The sequence below is a fragment of the Rhamphochromis longiceps genome, linkage group LG1 (assembly GCF_057381845.1).
Source record: "Rhamphochromis longiceps isolate RC_006_pf linkage group LG1, R_longiceps_female_GT1.1, whole genome shotgun sequence".
Classification (NCBI taxonomy): Eukaryota; Metazoa; Chordata; class Actinopteri; order Cichliformes; family Cichlidae; genus Rhamphochromis; species Rhamphochromis longiceps.
The window spans coordinates 14,858,172-14,879,968 of NC_140557.1; the positions used below are offsets into that span (position 1 = coordinate 14,858,172).

The 21,797-nt window shown below is 38.9% G+C and overlaps 1 protein-coding gene across 1 annotated transcript in view; it reads left to right on the plus strand.

The window, feature by feature from the left end:
* ush2a (Usher syndrome 2A (autosomal recessive, mild)) overlaps window positions 1-21,797 on the plus strand; it is a 228,389-nt gene that overhangs the window by 41,378 nt on the left and 165,214 nt on the right. The window contains exons 11-21 of the mRNA XM_085395310.1: window positions 2,041-2,134; window positions 9,256-9,451; window positions 10,489-10,619; window positions 11,050-11,257; window positions 14,009-14,292; window positions 14,672-14,897; window positions 15,054-15,191; window positions 17,535-17,715; window positions 20,795-20,958; window positions 21,126-21,284; window positions 21,386-21,614. Of these exons, the coding sequence (XP_085251436.1) occupies window positions 2,041-2,134; window positions 9,256-9,451; window positions 10,489-10,619; window positions 11,050-11,257; window positions 14,009-14,292; window positions 14,672-14,897; window positions 15,054-15,191; window positions 17,535-17,715; window positions 20,795-20,958; window positions 21,126-21,284; window positions 21,386-21,614 (2,010 nt within the window). The remainder of the gene's footprint in view (window positions 1-2,040; window positions 2,135-9,255; window positions 9,452-10,488; window positions 10,620-11,049; window positions 11,258-14,008; window positions 14,293-14,671; window positions 14,898-15,053; window positions 15,192-17,534; window positions 17,716-20,794; window positions 20,959-21,125; window positions 21,285-21,385; window positions 21,615-21,797) is intronic.

Sequence of the window (21,797 nt, forward strand, 5' to 3'; positions counted from 1 at the left end):
GAAACATTATCACCATGGTGACAGTTTAGAAACCCCAATATTTTTCTGTTCTCTGTTGTAGAAATAAAAGAAATATCTCTTATCTTATATTTTTGCAACATACTGGCTATTATTATATACCTGCACTAGTTACTTTATAGTATGTTATGCCATTTGAAGGATATTGTTTCTAGTGTATTTATTTAATTTAAATATTTTGTATCATTAGAAGAGCAAAAAAAAATTTGAACCAAAAATTTTCAGCAAGTGTTGCAGAACAGAACATAAAAAACATTTCAGTAAGATGTGCCTGTTGCCCACAATTTTACATGTGCATTGCAGACATATGCATTTCATTAAAATCATACATATCAAACTCATTTGCACTGGAAATTAATTTAGCCTCTCAGGATCCAAGTGTAAAGTACATGTAGTATTCCTTCTTAGATACAGTGACAACAAGTAAGCCATAGTGAATAAGTAGTTGTCCTTTGTCAAGCCTCCTTGATGCTCTACTAAGTCACTTCCATCTGCTAAAACCAAAGAGTATTTCCAGTAGTCAGAACACATCAGACATGGACTATGTCCTGTTTTGTGTTAAAATCGAGGAAATGCAACTTTGGGTAGTGCATGGACCTGATTCTTCTGTCTTTGGAGTTCATCTGTGAAAGTGGTTTAGGAGTCCCGCTTAAAGCTTCTTGAGTTTTAGCTTGCTCATCTTCCAGCATTAGTTGTAGTTTTTCCTCTCAGCTGTAAAAGGGTTATGGGCTGTTGTCCTCCTCCCAGCCAGGTGAGCAATACAATAACTCAAGAACAAGGCAACGTTGGCTTTTGAAATTGATACCGTAGGTTCTTCTACTAAAAGTCTTGGACGAAGTTCTAATCTTGAGGTCACGGTCAGAGATCAAATTTTCTAAAAATTTTATCGATGCAATAACTCAAGAAGGAAGTCATCAAGGATTTTCAAGTTGATATCACAGGTGCATCTACTACAAATCTCAGATGGGTTTGAATTCCAGTGACGCTGACCTCTGACCTTGACCTCAAGTTTTCTAAAAATCTTGTGAATGAATCAATGTAGGATTTTCAAACTGATACCATAGGTGCTTCGACCAAAAGTCTTGGATGAGTTCAAATCCCAGTGACCTTGACTTCAAGGTTAAGATGAATACTGAAAATCTTGTGAATGTGATAACTTATGACTAAATTGGTGTAGGATTTTCAGATTTATTAGGAGGGTGAGGGGTAGTACTGGTGGCCATCAGTTTCTTTTTTTCTGCTGTTTTTGAAACAAGACAATTGGCTTTTAAAATGTGAAATGGTAGGCTTCAGGCTGAAGTTTGTTTATTTGTATGCCAACAAAGAAAATTGGATAGGTTACATGGCTGTTTGGTCAAAATGTGGCCCAACTGCAATCCTACTTTGGAAGTTCTCATCAGTTCAGGCTTCATTTGCTTAAAAAAACTGTTTAAATATATTTATTAAGCTTGATATTTTTGGTAAGTTTTTTTTAGTATATATTTTAATTTATTTTCTTTTTTATTTTATTTTAAGACAGATCTCCAAAGCAATGAAGCTAAAAAGTGTGTTCTACCACAAATCAAAAATAGTGTATAAAAAGGCTTGGTCAGGGGGAAATGATAGAGATACTTTTATATATATTTCTTATTTGATTAATAAAGTCACCTTTTAACAGAAAGTGGCATTAAGAGAACAAGAGGTGAAAGGATACACAGAGAGAAGAATGAAAGAGAGAAAGCAACTGAATATCTGAATGAATAATTAAATGACTGTCGTGTGCACACGTGTGCGCATGTGTCTGCTACCTGTTATGTTGCTTTAATGATTCTCAGGATGGCATTTATAAATGTTGAATGGAAACTTCCCAGTAGCACTAAGGAGCTCTTGACTGAAGCATTCGGGGAGGGAGAGCTTTTCTCATGATGTTTCTTTGCTTTTTCTTGTCACATTTCATAAGGGAATTAAAAATTTTCATCATCAAAGTTTTAAAACACAGTTTCAGTTTGTTTATTTTCAATGTTTCTCTCTGTCTTTGGGAAGGTGTGAGTGTCACGGCCATGCAGATCATTGTGATACCAGTGTGACACTATACAGATGCCTGTGTTTGCCAGAGAGCCACACAAAGGGGAACAATGTAAGTAACAAACAAACTCTTATATGACAAATCACAACTACTCTTTTAGTAGTATCTTGTGGGTAGTGCTTTATAAATAGTGTATTGTGAAGTCATTAGAATTTCATGTTGACAAGTCCTACATATTTTGGCTCAACATTTGTGGATGGGTTTGATTTCACAATAATTAATATCTACATTTGATCCAGGCACACAGCACATATCATGTTTAAACTTAAAAACACATACACACATACAAACACACACACTCATCACAGAGGAATCCCCTGGGGGAAAACCTCCTCGTGGTCCTAATTAAGCACTTTCCTTCTTAATGACAAAGAACTTCTTTAATAAATTATACAAAGATGTACGTAAGCACGCACGCACACACACACACACACACACACACACACACACACACACACACACACACACACACACACACACACACACACACACGCGCGCCTACCGTAGCACAAGTATTTATTTGAACACTTTTCTTTCCATCTTGATTATATTTATTCTAATGGTTTTTAAGAGGTTTGGAGGGACTGTTGAGCTTTTTCATCTTTCTCAGAAAATTGTTGAGTAAGCCATCTTGTTTTTGGAATCATGCAAAACCAGGCAGCAACGGTCAGCAGTCAGTGCTTAACAACTCATGATTTTCATGACAGAAAATTAGACCAAAAGTGGATAACAAGTAGAAAAGGAACAGATGAGATCCAAATGTTAGTATGCATGCCTGAAATGAAATCCAGCTTGTTTAAATGCTGACCACAATGCTAATAGTGATGATTGATAAAACTCATTTGATATTTAAGTTCATTTAGAAACGTTTTCATTTCATCACCATATGTAATGGAGAATTGCCTTTATCAATAATTATAGTCTGAAGATTATGACAGAAGTTTAGTTTCTGTGATTATGATTAAACTGATTAAACTGTGTATTCATTTATATCCACTAAAACAAATGGACCTAAAGTCTGCCTAAAGTTGTTTTCATAAAATTTTAGAGAAAATGGTTTTATGTGTATGTGAATTACTGGAATGCTACTTGCAGCAGTTAGCTGGGTAGTTGCTACATAAGTTGTTAAGTAAAATGTAGAGTCTTTTTTGCAGTCTGTAGAGTTTCTGGTTATAGTTGCCAATCATTTAAGGTGAAACCAAAAGTACCTTGTGAGTATTCACACACTGGTAACAGAAGGAGTAGTTTGACCTAAACCATCACTGTGTGACCAGATGTTAGTTTGACTGGAAGCTAATACAACTTGTAAGGTAGTAGTAGGCATCACCCTAAGAAAAACCCCTTGTAGTCTGCAGTGAAATGTTCGATATGACGGCTTCACCTCACTGTAGCACAGGACAGCCTACATTATTCACTACTTATGTATCATTCATACACCTGTGTCTGTGCATTAGTTTTTGCATGGAGACGCACAGCTGTCAGCTAGCAGCTGTTAAAAATAACAGACAGCCTCCTACACACACACGCATGTATTTAATAATTTTACTCTTACATGAACCTCACACTAAAATAAAAGTTATCACAGAAAGTGCTCTACACACACACACACACACACACACAAACTAAACTTCAGTCATAATCTTCAGACTATGACAAAAAATTTCCCCCTTTTTTTTCTCCTTTTCTCTATTTTATACACCATTTTGTCGTTCCACTCTTAGGTCCCTGTCCCACCTCCGCCTTCTTCTCTTTGTCGATCGCTCCCTCTCTCACACACTCTGTCTTTCTCTCTCGGGTCTCACTTTAAATAATGTCTCAAATCGACTAGAACAATTACATTCCCTCAGCATGCATCTCTAATCAGTTCTCTTTCTTTTTCTGTTTGTATTTCGCTTCATTTCACTCAGCTGTTTTTTTCTATTCCCTCTCACTCTTTATTGCCTCACTTTTTAAGTATTTAATTCATTCCTATTTGGCTCTGTTTTTCATTTTTCATTCTGTATTTCCTCCTTTTTTTCTTCCTGTCTCAGGTTGATCCATCCTCCCAAGCTGCTTCTTTCCTTTTCTCTCGTACATACATTACTTCTTTTGTGTTGGAGAGATGTAGTGGAATAAGCATGGATATATTTTATGTAAATTAATCTCTACAGAAGCTACACTTCTGTGAAATACATTAGTGTGTAATATGTGCACGTGTCTTTATAGAGTCATTTTTTGTGTGTGAGCCTGTGTGCACTTTCTTTTTTCCCGAACCTGTCCATGTCATCTCTCTGAGTGAATATTCAGGGCCTTTCTTCTGTCTCTGTAATATTGGAGCATAAAAGGCTGTGGGGAATATTAGCGTTTAATATTGCATGCGTTCTGTTGACTTGGATCGGGCTAGCACCATGACGGATGTTGTACTAATCTGCAGAATTTCCACAGTGACATTAAAGTGACAGAAATGCTCAGACATGTGTCAAGATGATCAACAGGGGCCTTAGAAAGCACACTTAAACTCTTTCTCCATCTCACACACACACACTTAAACACTTGTGCGCACTAACGGACACACATGCACTCTCCTTTTGATTCTTTCTTATGTGCACTCTGTGTCAGACTTGATCTCTCATTCTGTCACTCTGTCTCTGTTTGTCTACATAACTGATGGATTCCATCACATCTGAAAGTTATATCATATACTGCATTGTACATCAGATTACTCGGTTTTAACTTGCAAAATGCCTGTGTCAGTTAATGGTTCTTGAACTCCAAATTCAATTTTTGCACATTTATTTTGTCTGAACCGTCCTCTTTTATTGGCACCTGAAATCATGAGGGAAAGTTAAATCGAACTTGATTCAGGACAAGTGAACTAACTTTGTGACTGTGTGCATGTGTGTGTGTCTTGGAAGAGTTGAAGAAAATGTTCTTTAACAATTAGTTTTTACCCCCCTCTACATATTTTTTGAATACAGTTAGGACCTGGTAAAAGGTGATCACAGTGCAGAGTAGTAGTTCATCCATCCTTGCATCTATCCATTTTATTTGGAGGCAGCAATCTGAGTTGAGACGCCTAGACCTCCCTGTGCCCACCCATCAAGACCTTCTGCATTACTGCAGGTTCTGCACCTCTCTGTCTCAGTATCTGCTCCTTTCTATCCTCACTTGTGAACAAAGTTCAGAGATACTTCCACTTGGGGCAGCTTCTCATTCCAAACCAAGATTGGACACTCTACTCTTTTGTGACCGAGAACTGTGGCCTCAGACTTGAAACTGCTAATTCTCATCCTATCCATTTCACACTCAGCTGCAAATTGCCCCAATGAAAGGTGCAAGATGTCAATTGATGAATCTAAAAAACACACACACACACATCATCTGCAAAAAGCAGAAACAAGATCCTAAGGCAACCAAACTGGACACTGTCCACCTCTTCACTGCACCTAGAAACTCTGTCCATAAAAAGTAATAACTTAGTGGATAGGAGCATCCCTGGCAGAGTCCAAGACCCACTGGAAATGAGTCCAGCGACACAAACCAGTTTCTTACGGAACATATACAGGAACTGAAATATCCCCATTGCAATGGGCCCAGTACCCAATTCTTCCTAAGCACTCCTCACATAAGACCCCAAGAAATGAGGTCAAAAACGTTTTCCAAGTCCACAAAACACAGGTACATATGTTCTTCCCTTGAATATCCATTGGAGCAGTGTTTCATGCCCAAGATGAAAATTGATCCTAATGAATCTAAGCACTGTCCCAAACTTCCACAAAATGTTGCAGTGGCACATCAACTAGAACAGCCCCAAAACATCCCTCAGTGTGATGTTGAAATTCTGCTTTTTTGGATGGATGTTGAAGATGTCTTGGATCAGGCTTTTTGCCAGATGCTCTATAATATATTTGTCTATACCAAGCCAATTGACATCTTACACTGCCACTGGTCCAACTATGTATCCCTATGTGGTGATCGGTTAACAGCTCAGCGCTCTTCTCTTTTCTCAAGCCATACAGCTATAGATGTGATGAAATTATTACGAAATCAATCATCAACCTGCGACCTAGATTGTTCTGTTGCAGGATATGCTCAAACATAATTTTTGTAGTAGAAAAACTGTGATTAGAATAGAAGTTGCCATCCTGGAAACTGTAAAATTGTTTTGTATTTATATATAATATGTGCCCTCTGAATTGGACATTGAACATGTTTTTCTGTTTCTATCCATGTGTCTGAGAGATATTGATGGCTAGTGACATTAAGTGGCATTGTCCAGGATCTCTGTGGCTCAAGTGTGCCTCAGCAGCAGATTTTCACCTGCACAGGGGTTAACTGGGTTAACTTTAGATACACACAACGTGGATATGTACACACAAATTTGCTCACACATACACAAGCCAGTGCCACGACCTTTCCAGTGAGAGCGTGAAATTGGTCATGGCATTTAGGATAAGATGAGTTGTCCCAGCAGCTTTACACATACACATATAGACACACACTAGCACTAGCCTACACACACACACACACACACACACACACACACACACACACACACACACACACACATACATACATACATACATACATACACAAACATACACAGTTGCCTATGACAGGCCATCTAAATGTCCACACATCCATTAGAGTAGTCTCCTCACTCAGCAGGTTTTGTCCAAACATTCAAGAGTGAAAATAAGATGTTATCCTCTCCTTGGCTTCACAGTCCAAAACACACACATTCATTCATACTCACACACGCGCACCCCTTAGCTTAACTCTGTTTTTTCTTTTTGCATTAAGAATAAATGTTCTGTCATGAAACTGTTGAAAAAGAAAAACAGTGACATTAAAGAGTCACTGACAGAAATGCCAAACTCAAAAATTAGCTTAGTAAATAACTTTTTTCTGTTGTTTTGGGTTCACAGTGCAGCGACTATGTGCAGAAGATTAAAGCAAATAGAATTAAAGGAACTTAAACTCAGTTTTACTTATGTGCTGTTCTTTTTTTTGCTGTGAGTACTGTGTGCAGATGATGGAGCGCCATCAAAACCTTTTGTATGAGGAAGAGAATGAGCGTTTGCGCTCTTCTTTTAACTGCCAAACACCAGTCCCTCAACTAATTAGCAGGCAGGGAGAGAGAGAAGGTAACGCAATGTTGAATGAAAAGAAAAGAGAAGAAAGAAAAACTCCCCCTTTCATTTGGTATGGTAATATTTCCTGCTCACATACTCACTGTGGCTATGAGAACAAGCAGTTGGGGGACAGTAGAGACAGGGGGAAGGGAGAGAGGAATCGGAGAGGTGGGAAGCAGGGAGAGATGTACAGAGTGATTTGTTTTTCAGATAGAGGGGAAATGAAGGAAGGAAGTGTGGGAAGATAGAGGAGAGGAGACACAGAGCTAGAGGAGGCAAAAAGAGGAATGAAAGAGTGATAGAAGAGTGGAAAACTCCCGCTCTTGGACTTATCCCCAGCGGATAAGACGAAGAGTGAGATGTAGTGAGGTTTTTCTATTTGGAGTGCAGAAAGAAAAGTACCTTTGATATGTGAAACGGTTTGGGGCATAGAGATGCTGATAGACCGGCAGAAAAGCACAGACAGATGGGCAGAAAGAGGGAAAAAAAGCATGGACAGACGTACAGGAGGGAACTTATTGTAGGTAAGACATCAGATAGACCTCAGGCCAAACAGCATGGCAGACAGATGAGCAGGCAGAGTGACAGAACAAACAGGAACATGCAAACAGCTCAGTGCTCCTGTGGAATTATGTGTCCCAAGACGTGCCCCTGCCTGTGTGTAGTTGTGTCTCTGTGTGTGTCTTTGTAGACTTGTTTCTTTTTGTCTCTTGTTGTTTCTGTGTTGATGCTTGAATGCATACATCGCATTTCAAGAGAATTTTCTTGCTGTTTCACTAAGTTGTGCTAATAATCAGCCAATCAAGCAGTCAGCAGTCCTCTTGATGCTGACTGCAAACATTTATTTGTTTTAATTGTTAGATGTAATCTAAAAATTTAATGACTAAATATAAAAATACCAAACTGCAAGGGTGCAGACCACAGCAGAACTACAAAGCACTTTTTTGATAAGTGGATCCTTGTGCGGACCTTGTGCATGTTGTAATTATGCTGGCATTAATTTTATTCATGTATCCATTGCTTTTTGTTTTTTGTCTCCTTTTGTGCCCCACATTGTCCCCTGCTTATGGATTATTTCTGGCCTTTGCTTCCTCTTCTGTCTCCATCAGTTTTTCGGTTCCTTTTTACTTGTACTCCGTTCTCTCGCATGCAGCACGAAATAGGAACCTCTTTCCCCATTTTGATCTACTCTCTCCCCCTCCCTCTCGCTTCCCCTGGCTTCCCTCCTCCTCTGTGTGTCATACATAATAGGACCAGTGCAGGTCTGCATGTGTCACACATGGGAGGAACTCCTGTGTTTTTTAATACATTTTTAATCCCACCATTTGAAGCCCCCCTTGTCCACTATAATTTGTACTGACTGCTGAACAAAATCAAAGGTCTTGTACTTGCTGCTTCTCGCCTCTGCTGCACTCTGCTACAAAAAAATGCATTTTTTATCTCACACACACACACACACACACACACACACACACACACACACATACAACCACACACACCTTGGTATGTTTATTTTGACATGAAAGTGGGACTCTGAGAGAGCGCTGACAGTTACAAGTCATTCCTCATTAGTAGCAGTGATTTCCCTATGCTCTCTGCGTGTGTGTGTGTGTGGTTGAATGTAGTGTTTTTATTTCTAATATAGCAGAGAATACATCAGTATTATGTGCCATTATGTGTATTATTCTTCTCTCGTTAGATTAAAAATTTCAGTGGGCCTTCGATTTTACAGTTTTTTTACATTTTCTCCACTTGCTCATTTATTTCTCCAGTTTTTACCATCCTGATATCACTCTTTGTTTTATAAAAGCAAACATTTCTTTTCTGGGATGATTTTTCTGTACAGTTTTGTTTTGTTTTAGTTTGTTTTATGTATTTTGTATTTTCACGCTATGACAGCTGTGTAGGTTTTAAGTTTCTGTTAATAAATAATTTTTTTACATGGGTATGATATTAAATGTATTATATTACTTATATGTACAGTTTAAAGTATGTCACCGTACACAAATAAAAAATGTACATCCATATATATTTACGCAATGTAATTGTTTTTCACAGTGCGAAAGCTGTGCACCACTCTACAATGACAAGCCATTCAGGTCAGGTGATCAGCTCCAACCTATGAACTGCCGACCTTGTCAGTGTCACAGCCACGCCCTCTCCTGTCATTATGATGCCTTAGCTGATGACCATCCAGATGAGCATTATCGAGGAGGAGGAGGTGTCTGCGACAACTGCATGCACAACACCACAGGTACAGATTTAGCAAAGGCAAATTATATGCTATATGGCTTAATGCAGAGGCCTAGGTTTGAATCCACCCCAATGCTGTTTGGTGCATGTCTACCACAGGTCTTTCTCCCAGTCTTCTCTCCAATATAAACGAATCAATGAAACATTTACAAATGCAGATATTGAAAACCCAGTTAATTTTACCAAAAGATGAGATAAGACACTATGAGTGTTGTGAAGGGCCACTGCAATAAGTTGAACTCAGTTCTTCTCAATATTTATCTCTTTACATCTCTTTATAAGATTATTGGTGTGGTCCTCCACGAGTCCCAGTTTCTAACGTGGCCCCTTGGGAAAATGACTTTCCCATGCCCATAGTAGATTTAAAAAGTGAGGAAAAGATTGTAGAAACACCCTTCAAGTGCATTATGTTGATGTTGTTTAATTACATAGCCTAATCTGAGCAGAGCTAAGGCGAGTGTAAATGAGTAACCCACAATTTGTTGTAACAGTAAAACAATCTAACTCTCGTGTCTTTTGTTACATTAGAGTTGTATAATCAGATGACTCCAGTGATAACCTAAAGCATACTCTGCTTTATTCTCTTGAAAAATAAATAAATAATAAATAAAAGGAAATTAATGTTGTATTCAATACCTAAAACTATTGATTAATACTGAGAAGTCATCTGGAATTTGTTTACTGAGGTCATTTCACTGTGTTTTCTTCATGTCGATGCATTTTACTAATTTGCATGGGCTGTCTTAAATTCCACTTTGTTTTTGTCCTTATAGATACTAATAAACGTAAAGACACTGGTAAATTTAATCGTTCTTATCCCTTTTGGTTCGGACTTATAGCCTCAAATCCCTCCTATGTGTAAATTCAATCATGCAGTAGTTATATTTTTTCGTCAGGCTAAAAAGCATCTTACCATTTAAACAATTATGGTTAAACTGGACATTTTCAGCAGAGGTATCTCTTTTGTGCTCTGTGTGATTTCTATCTATTGACTTTTTTTCACCCTTTATCGCCTTGTTTCTCCATGTTTCCTATCAGGTAAGAACTGTGAGCAGTGTATAAGTGGGTTTTTCAGGCTCGAGGACTGTGATCCCACTTCAGTTGATGTGTGCCAGCCTTGTGACTGTTACACTGCTGGAACGGTCAACGGCAGAATGGACTGTGTGCAGGTAGACACCATTACATTCAATATAGAACGATCTTAATAATCAATACAGGATGTGTATATTAAGACTATTGTAATTATAAATACACTCTTTGAAGTAGTAATTTTACAATAAACATTGCAACACCTATTATGATTGCTGTTAAGGAAATAGCATGCTATTGGTGATACCTTTTAAGCGTCAGCAAATACAACGCAATGGACAAATTCACTTCAACCATGATCCGTCTGTGCAAAGTGAAGAGATATGGTTCTTTGACTCTGTTTTGAAATGCGTAACTTTCACGTTTATAATCTCAGAATACTTACATTTTATTATTTTATATTCACATTTTTATTAGAAAAATTAGAAAAGAAGAAGAAAGTAAAATACCGCTTTACCACGTTAATCTATGATTAAAATCTTTCCCTCTTTCTCCGTTTGTCACTTTCAGATAGGAGGTCAGTGTCACTGTAAAGCTGCAGTAACAGGCCGTCAGTGTGCAGACTGTTTGCCTGGTTGGTTTGGTCTCACAGCCTCAAATCCAAATGGTTGCAGTTCCTGTAACTGCAATGGCATGGGTGTCATGAGAACCTCTACAGGGGCAGTTTCCAGCTGCAACCGTTACACAGGACAGTGCCATTGTAAACCCCATGTCACAGGTAAAAAGATCTCAAACCACTGAAGAAAGCTTAGTTTTTACAGGTGTAAATGGTGAAGGTCTTGTTTTTGAAAGAAATCAAAATCTTGCGTTTAAAGTTGTTTGTGTGTGCATCTGTCAAAGGAGACTGTTGGAGCTGCTTCTTTCAACAGCACTCTTTATATGTAGGTGTAAAACATGAGTTTTTTAGGCATCTTCCTAGATTCCTAGATCCTTTTCCTGAAAGTCAAGCATTGAAGTTGAATGCTGAGTTAAGATAATACGCTGAAAAGGGTAAGATCAGCTATCGTTTGACCTTGGTATGTTAACACAACAGCAAATCACATCGGCTAAAAAAAAAAAATTTTTTTCACAAAATCTCCTTAATAACTTTTTGTTAATAACTTTTTGAGTTTTTGTTATTCCAATGGTTATTTAATTGTCCAGTAGCAGCGTACATAGGAGTGCTCATTGAGGTGTACGCAAAAGCAAAAAAAGTGGGGATACTGGGTCCAGATGAAAAACATGCACACTGATGAACACACACACACACACACTCATATCCCAAACTGTTGTGGCAGCCAAAATAAACAGGCTTTTCTGCTGGCGGTGCTTCCAGCCGTCGTGCTTCTCTTTGTGATAAATGGTTTCACACTCTCCCCTGTGTGTCTTTGAAGACCAGGCTCATATGAAATGCAAAACCGGCCAACGCTCCTCAACTCAACGCATCGTGGTTATTGCTAAGCCTTGCTATCAAGGGTCCACATTGCGTGTGTGAGTGCATGTGTACAAGTGTGTGTTTGTTTGTGTTTATGTGTATGTTTAAAAAAAATGTATGAATGTGTTCATGCACTTTTGTCTTTGCTTAGCTATGTATTGTAAATTGTAAGAGTTTCTTTGTGTGTGTGTGTGTGTGTGTGTGTGTGTGTGTGTGTGTGTGTGTGTGTGTGTGTGTGTGTGTGTGTACACACGCAACCCATCAAGGACTAAGCTGGTATTTAAATCTCTAATTCAATGCCAAGTTGATTAAAACAAACTGCTGCAGCCCCTTGTATTTTTCACACTCCTTCTTACAAGACCCATTTAGGTTTTTTTTCTGTCCTTGTTTGTTTGGTTGCTCCCACAGGTATTTTTCAGAAATGAGATTTGATTATGGCAATTTATTATCGCCAAGCTGATACTTTGAGTAGAGCAATGGCAGGCAAGCTTCAGAAGGACGGAATTGAAATGTGTGCACGGAGACTCAGATACACACATGCAGAAACACATGCACACTCATAACAAGGTGCCAGAGTGCAGTGTGTACATAATAGTGTTTGAAATGGTGATGCATGAGCCTGTTAACCAGCTGGCTACTGATAAAAGGGCTGGCCATGTCCCGAACAACACACACACACATATGCACACGTGGACACCTCAGAACAAAATTACATCCTTTCTGTTCTGATCTAATATCTTCTAACACAGGCTGTTCTCTAATGTTCTCACTTTTCGGTCCCTTTTATTGATCTCTTTTTGCCCCCCTTTTTTCTGTTTGTTTATCAAAAGTCTAATTGCGAAAATATGATTCGTAAATGGTGAGTTGGTCAGGTCACTGCTCTAAAAGAGAACACTTTGTAAGTGATGTTTTTGTTGTAAGTGTATGATTCGTTATAAATTATATCATTTTTGGGGGGAAATCTACCTTGAGTACAATATATCAAATCATTGTTAGGTTTCTAACCATCAGTCTGCCAGCCTGCATATTTACCTGCTAATACACTCAGTTGGACATTTGTACTCTACACACACTGACACATATCTTCATTTCACTACTGTAAAATATGATATATGGAGAGAGATATATTCATATCTATAAAATCATTAAAATGGGCAGACCAGGGGAAATGCCAAGTGTCTACCCCACACAGAATAGGCCCCACACACGCACACACATTAACACAGATGTACAGGTATGTTATTATTAATGTGTGTGTGCGCACACACTTTCATACCCACCCACATATGAACACCCGCTCCCTTATAAACGGCTATGGTGACTGCTTTGCCCCCGAGCATCCATTTAGGGACAGATTGCCTGTCATGGAATACGTATGGCGTATTCAAATAAGCCCTGCATGCACACACTGCATAGTTTAACTAGTCGTATAGCCTAAGATTGTTTTTTCTATAAAAACATGCAAATGTATGGACTTTGTGTTTACTAGTATTTGTAATTATTATATGCAGTAATAAACTGCAAAAGAGTGAAAGGAGTAATATTTAATAATGGTGTAATGAAATGCTGACCTAATCAAGTTGAAAGTTAATTAAGACTAATAACTAAACTGAAATGTTAATTTTGCATATGTTACTCTATAGCTCTTTTTGGCCTTTAAAGATAACTCAACTTTTCCTGTTTTACAAAAGATCATATTTTTAAAATTATTTTTCATATCCATCCTTCCATTTCCTATTTTTCCCCCCTTCATTCTTTTCTTGTAGTTGCTTAATTTATTTATTTTCTGCTCAGTAAAATTAAGTGTTTGGCCTTAGGTAAGTGATCCATCATATGTAGAGGGCCTGGCCCTAATGATGGCAGTTTTATACACTCACCCACCATTTCTCTTGCTCTCTCTCGCTTAGACAGACACATACACTTACTCTCTCATACAAAGGTCTGCAAACAGAGGAGTGCTAACTGCTAGTTGGTGAACAAGCGATCATCAATTTTTTTTCTTGTTTCCCATTTTTCTTTCTTAATCTCCCTTTCTCACTCCTGTTTTCATCGCAGGCCTTTCATGTGACCGCTGTGAGTTTGGTTATTGGAACCTTTCCCACCCAGACGGCTGCATGCCATGTGACTGTGACCCTCTGGGTTCCCTCAGTCCATTCTGTGAACCTGAGGGGGGCCAGTGTGAGTGCAAACCTGGCGTCGGTGGCCTGCGATGTGACTCGTGCGGTAGAGGCCTGTTTGGTTTGAACCTGGAAGGATCTTGTGCCCCCTGCGACTGCTCACAGGAGGGGACAGTACCCGGGACAGACTGTGATCCTTACACAGGGCAGTGTGTGTGTAAGGCATGTATGACATTTTTACAATGTTTTAGACACTGACTTCCATAAAAATGGAAATAAAGCACAAATTGGAGTTAAAATTCAGTATTTTCTGTTGTAAAATGTTCTGCTTTGATCTTCTGATTATTAATATAATACTAATATAGATTAAATGATAGAAGCACAAAAAGGAAAATAATGCATTATTGCTAGTGTGTGTGTGTGTGTGTGTGTGTGTGTGTGTGTGTGTGTGTGTGTGTGTGTGTGTGTGTGTGTGTGTAGTCAGACAGACCGGTTTAATCCTTGGCTCCTGGCAAATTTTTTGTCCAATCCTGATACTTTAAGTTACAAGTTTAGTATGAAATCTTTTCTTTCCACATTTGTTCCATCTTTCTTTCTTCAGGAGCATGTTGAAGGCCGTCGCTGTGATTCTTGCCGTCATAATTTTCACACCCTGGAGCAGCGAAACTCTCTGGGCTGTCTGCCGTGTGTGTGTGACATCAGTGGAACGGTTTCAGGGGGTGTGTGTGATATGCAGACCGGACAGTGCCCATGCAAGGAGGGAGTAGAGGGAGTGCAGTGCACCAACTGTGCTCACAACTACTATAACCAGACTTTAGACGTTGAGAGTAAGAGAACCCCAAACTGCAACTTAAATCCATGATTAGTTACACATTTATTTTTCACTCAATAATAAAACACTCAAATGAAACAAAATTGTTAACAAATTATTTAAAAAGTGCAAATTCATTCAGCCCTACTGATTTTGTTTTGTGTCCTATTAGAGGGCTTGTCCCACGGCTGTGTACCCTGTATGTGTCACCCTAAAGGAACAGTCAGCGGGTCAGTCTGCGACAGTGCCACAGGTCAATGTGTTTGTATCCCAACACGCTATGGAAAGGACTGCAGTAGCTGCCGACCTGGTGAGTTCAAAAGAAGGGATGAAAAAATGATAAGAAACTTTCACAAATAACTGTAGCATAAAAGTTCACCAATAAAATGACTCTGAATTTTGAAAAGGGGGGATGGGTGTTTCCGGTCTAAAGCTTTTGCGTTTTTCAGCCACTCTCTGCCAGGAATCAACCATAAGCATCACAGCGAATAAAATGAAGGAAAAAGCATCCTTCAGTTGTGCACCTGTTTGGGTTAGTGTTGCAGGACAAGAGGTTGCAGTTTACGTATAGTGTCAGTGAAGAAGAAGAGCCTTCATATCATTTTACAATGACAAGTTGGGAATTGATGTGTTGATTAAAATGTGTAAAAATAATGAATAAATAGATAATAAAGTAGACATAAAGATAGAAGCTGTCACATTCTTTGTGGGTATAAGGAAACAGATGTATAATTGTGCTATAATGTCTGATCATGCTGATATTTCAATGCATTTCCGCTTCCATTCCTGCAAGCTGACTGTTTTAATTTCCTTAACTGCCAACTCATGGCAGCCATTCAGTATTTCTTGCCCAAGTGGCTAAATAGAATATCTAATTTGTTTATCATCTGGCCGGCCTTGAGAAAAATAAACTGAATTGATTTGTGATTTGGAACCTTAGTGCTTAATGCAACCTCAGACACAGTTATTGGTTTTGTGTTAAATATTATTACAAATAAATGACAAACGGTGGCTCAGTTTAGTTATTAGCAGTGGCACCAAGTGGTTATTTCAAAATGATAGCAGTTGTGCTCAAAATCAATGAAATTTTGATGTCATTAGTGTAGTTCTGAAAAAAAATGAATCACAGTTGACATTGTTTGGCATATGCAACAGACAATTGTGCTCTTACAGGGTTTCTACCATTGTCTGTTTCTGTTTCTCACCGGAGTATCTCTCTATCAAAAAACTTTTGGGAAACAAATAAAAGGCGATAAAGGTCTGGATTAATTATTTTCGATGCAATATAACATGAATGCTTGAAGTTAAATCTTCCAATAGCAGATCCTGGTCTTAGAATGACAAATGTTGATGATGTTTTATAAAACATCAAGCATTATCATGTGGATTTTCAAAAAAGTAAAAAGAAAATTAAGCAAAGAATAAAGAAGCTAAATATTTTTTTACATTTCTGTTTACATTACATTTGTGGCAGCAGTAGCTGAATAGCTGATCAATAGCTGAGTCCATGGACTATTATACCGCCTAGGGACCGACTGGGGTTCCAGCACAGGAGCTGTTAAGGCAATCATCATGAGGAATATGAAATGTTTGAAAAATAATATCAACAGGGATGCGTTCAATTACACCGCCAATAGGACAAATCCAGAAAATCTTTGCCATCTCATACCACAATAACTGCATTCATTTTAGATTTAACCTCTACATTGTATCATATTTCAACCCAATATTCAATTCAATTCAATTTTATTTATACAGCACAAAAATCACAACAACAGTCACCTCAAGGTGCTTTATATTTTAAGGTAGACCCTACAATAATACATACTGAAAGAAAACTAACAATCATATGACGCCTTATGAGCAAGCACTTTGGTAACTGTGGGAAGGAAAAACTCCCTTTTAACAGGAGGAAACCTCCGGCAGAACCAGGCTCAGGGAGGGGCGGGGCCATCTTCAACGACAGGTTGGGAAGAGAGAAGGAAGACGGGATAAAAGGCATGCTGTGGAGCCAGAGATTAATAACAAGTATGATTCAATGCAGAGAGGTCTATTAACACATAGTAAGTGAGAAGGGTGACTGAAGAAGAAATACTCAGTGAATCATGGGAATCCCCCAGCAGCCTACACCTATTGCAACATAACTAAGGGAGGATTCAGGGTCATCTGATCCAGCTCTAACTATATGCTTTAGCAAAAATGAAAGTTTTAAGCCTGATCTTAAAAGTAGAGAGAACTGGAAGCTGGTTCCATTGAAGAGGGGCCTGAAAACTTAAGGCTCTGCCTTTTAAATATTCTAGGAACAACAGGTAAGCCTGCACAGATATCACAGGAAAGCGTGTAATAGACACACTGGTCCACTGCATGTATTTCACGCTTTGTTCCACTTCGTTGTGTTTAAATACGTTTCCTTTTTTAGTATAATTTTTTTACCCTTATCTATTTTGGTCTTTTAGTTATTGTATCAATGAGTTATATCTTGACTGCTGTAAGTCTCAACAAACTTTTAGGATAAATGAAGTTTCTTATTCTCAGTTTTGTTTATTATTCTTATTAAGGAAATGACCCTTGAGCTGTCAGACTCATATCAAAAGACTGCAGTGTATAATTAATTGCATGCTCATTACTTTATGTTATACTTATCTTTTCGCAGGCTACTACTTTTCTCCGGATCAGGATACATGTTTGGAATGTGACTGCCACCCCATTGGAGCTTTGCATCGCAGTTGTGAAAGCCAGACTGGACAGTGTGTGTGTGCCCATCCCTCAGTGGGAGGCCGACGTTGTGACCAGTGTCGTGAGATGTTTTTTGGATTCAACCCTGGTCTGGGCACGTAAGTATAAGTTTGTTTCTATTAATTGCACCACTTGTATAAACACACACATCTCATGCACAAATTAAAACACAACAGCAGATGCAGTGTCTGTGAAGACAGTTTACAGATTGCTAGGCAGACATATGACTTACATGAGTTAAGAGCTGCTTTGACCTTTACCGCTCATGTCTCTACCTGCGGGCTGTCTTGCACGCACACACACACACACACACACACACACACACACACACACACACACACACACACCTCAAACACTTATACACAAATGTTACTTTACACTTAACCTCCATGTGATGGTGGTACGCACATGCACATCCGTTCCTCTCGACAGGGTGTCACAGCAGATAGATGGTGCGCAAACTGTTTGACTAGTGATCCAGTATGTATGTGTTTGTGTGTGTGTTAGCTGACCTTGCTTGATTGCTGTATTCTCCAGTGTTAAAACATTAAAGGATGAGATCAGGCTGTGGCTGAGATCTCCTCACAGTAGAGAGGGATCGGACGATGGAGGGAGGAAAAGCAACAGTAATAGAGTTTACTTTGCAAGGACACTTGAAAAGAAAATCACATGGAAGAAAAGACTTGACTAATAAAACATAAGAGAGAAAAGCAGGGTTGGTGATGTGAGTTGAGTGGGTAATATCAGCGATGCGAAAAGAAAATCAGAGATGCTCAGACAGATTTTGCAAACGGCATTAATGAACAAAATCCAGAATTATCATTTAAACTGGTGTTGTTTGGTTGCTGGTTGTTTGTTTTTTTTCCGTATCACACTTGTAGAGAAAAAAAAGACTAGCCAAGTCATGAGTTATTACTCGTTAATCTTCTGCTGGTCTCTCCACTTGATAAATATCAAGTAACACATGTATTTTTACATGTGTTTAAATATGGATGCTCTTAAGCAAGACTTCTTGGATTTTTTTTTTTTTTTTGAAGTAGTCTTCAGAAATAGTTCCCCTTGATTCTTAAAGAACAATCCAAAACTCTTGTTTAGATGTTCACTACCTTTTGTTCCATTCTCTGTCAGGATTATGGCACACTACTTGAATAATGTTGATTCCAGCTGTTGAGTAAGTCCAGGCTCAGGGGAGGCAAAAGGATCATCATCATGCTCAAAAATGAATCCACGTGGTTTCAGAATCTGACCGTATTTTTTTGTGTTTGTAATTCCATCCACTTTATTAATATCCACAACACCCCAGACTGAAATGTAGCTCCACAGCATCACAGAGCTTCCACTGTGTTTCACAGATGGCTGCAGACACTCACTGTTGTACCTCTTTCCTAATTTAAGGCAGTTACACGGGGTTGCAAAAAACCCAAAACAAAAAACGAAATTCAGAATTTCCAGGGTCTGAACTTGCCGTGTAACCTGTATACACAACTTTTTTGCTGAAAATTGGTCCCTGAAAAACTGTGGAAAAAAATGGAATTGGCGTTATAACGTTAAATATAACTTATAACTTATTATTGATTCATAGGTCAGTATATAGTGGCTTAACAAACTGCAAAACATTCTACTGAAACAATCCAGAGGAAAATCTCCAGAAAGTTTGCAAACCTATTGCTGAAAAGCACTAGAAAAAAATTTAAATGGTCAAAAAAATCAGGCCCCTTTAAAGAAATGACTAAAAAATTAGGTATAGCTCAAGGTTTTTGCCAAGTACTATATGTAAATGCAGAATCTCATGGTGATGCGAAGATATTTGGTACCATAAATTCTTTTGGTACTGCCTATGTACCTGTCTCATGTTTGAGACTGGTTGCATAAAAGTAAACAAATGTCTCAATGACATTGTGCATGTTGCTGGAACATTTTCTCAAAAATTAAATAAATTGTACTTCTTTTTGCTATTCTGTTATTTATTTTTTACACAAACACCTTACTGTGTTAAAAATCTGGTTGAATGATATATGTTATATGCCGGTACTCTTAAATCCTCTCTCTCTCAGTAACGCACACATCCGGTACTTTGAAGGCTGATGAAAAAAGAAAGACTGGGTGTGATGTTGGTGTTTTCTTTCTCCTTGGGAATGGAGTGAAGGTCGAGTCACTATGGCATTTGTATGTGTGTGTATTTGTGCCTCCGTGTGTGTTTGTGGGAGCACCAGTTGACAGGACAAATTTGCGGCTCGTTATGAAGCTGTGGCTTTTCACACAGCAATAAAGAAGGTGTAGTGTTGTGTGTGCGTGCGTGCGTGCGTGCGTGCGTGTGTGTGTAGTTTTGGGGGGGGGGGGGGTCGACAGAGGGAGAGCAACTGAGAACATATGAGTACAATATGCTGTAGAATAAAAAAAAAAGCACACATGGATAATGTCTATATGTGTGTGACAGTAACATGGTTTGTACAGTTTTACTCTGCTGGAGCGCTGTGCATGTGTGTGTGCATAAAATCCTCCTGCAAGCAGACTATTGTAAGTGTGTGTGTGTGTGTGTGTGTGTGTGTGTGTGTGTGTGTGTGCACGCGCGCGCGCACGGTCTGAGGTGTGAGGTAGCTGGCCGGATGATCACCCACTTCCCATCCCCTGTGAGGGTAACACCACACTGCTGACCCAGACACATGCACCGCCAGACACACACACACACATATAGTCACAAGCGCTCACACTTCGACAGCTTGAGGAGAAATGCAGCTTTTTTGGCAAAGTTAGCTTCACAGCTACTATATAAGGTGGTGGGTGGGCTAGATGGCAGTGAGAGTCTCGCTCACAGTGTTAGGGAAAAGATCCACCACCTTTCATTCTCACACATGCCCAGTTGTCTTTGAGCAAACTTTTGCAGCTAGATTTAACAATGCACTTTGCTTTCTTTTGTACCCCACCCCAATACAGAAACACACCCGGTCAATAGTATTAACAAAATTACATTTTTTTTCCTACTGTGCAGTTATCAAACTACAGAGTGTGAATTTTATTATGTCACTTAAAATCATTTTAATGATCAAGAGGTTTTTTATGCCAGTGGTTATGTTGTGTATTGATTTTTTTTGTCTTTGCATGTTACTGTGAACCATATCTTTTTAGTTATAAAAGAAAGTGAGATTTCTTTGTTTTTCTTCTCTTTTTAATAAACAGATGCCATCCTTGTGCATGTGATCCAGTGGGGAGCATCAATGGTTCGTGCCATCCGGACACAGGGATCTGTGCATGTAAGCTGTTGGTAACTGGAGATAAATGTGATTTATGTCAACTTGGGGCAAGTCATTTCGATCCTGGGAACCACTTTGGCTGCACTAAAGGTCTGTTTTACGTGTTAATAAACACACACATCAGAGCACCAACATGCCAGTAATCAGCCAGTAATCCTCAGTACATCAGTGTGAAAGTTAACATAGTACTTTTTCTAAGTTTTAATTTGTATTTTGTGTGTTTATTTATATACTTGTTTTTGTCTCTTCCTGGGCAGCACCCTCCCAGCAGCCTGCACCAGTAGGTGATGCACTCAGTTACTCATCTATTCGTCTTTCTTGGCATCCACCGGACTCCCCAAACTCTCACATACTCAACTACACACTCATTAGGGATGGACAGTCAGTGCATACTGTCCAAAGTCGCTATCCTTTTAGTATGTATCGACACAGCGTATCACACACATGTAAATATTCTTTGGTCTTTCTCCTCCCTAAATTAATTTCCTACCTATTCCTTTGTTCTTTCCATTTTAAGGCCCTGAATCTTTTGAAGACATTAGTCTGTCTCCCTTCACCAACTACTCTTACTGGCTTCTAACAGCTAATGTAGCTGGTGCGACAACAAGTGCATCAGCTTCATATCGAACTTTAGGTGCACCACCTGAAGCAGACCAGCTCCATTTAAATCTTGTGGGAAGACCAGGTCCAACTAGTGCTAGCTTTAACTGGAGCACACCACGAAATGATACAGGCCCAGTGGAGAGGTAAGTAAAAAGGGGAAAAGAGGGAGGTGTGGTTAAAGACTTAGAGGCATACCGCTTAGGATGGAAAAGAAACATATGAGTCTTTAAATGCACAAACCATTTTCAGCTGTCACAAATGTGGTAGAAGAAACTGGGATGTGATTTGCACCAGCAGCCTGCTTCCATAGCTTTAAATCACTGTCT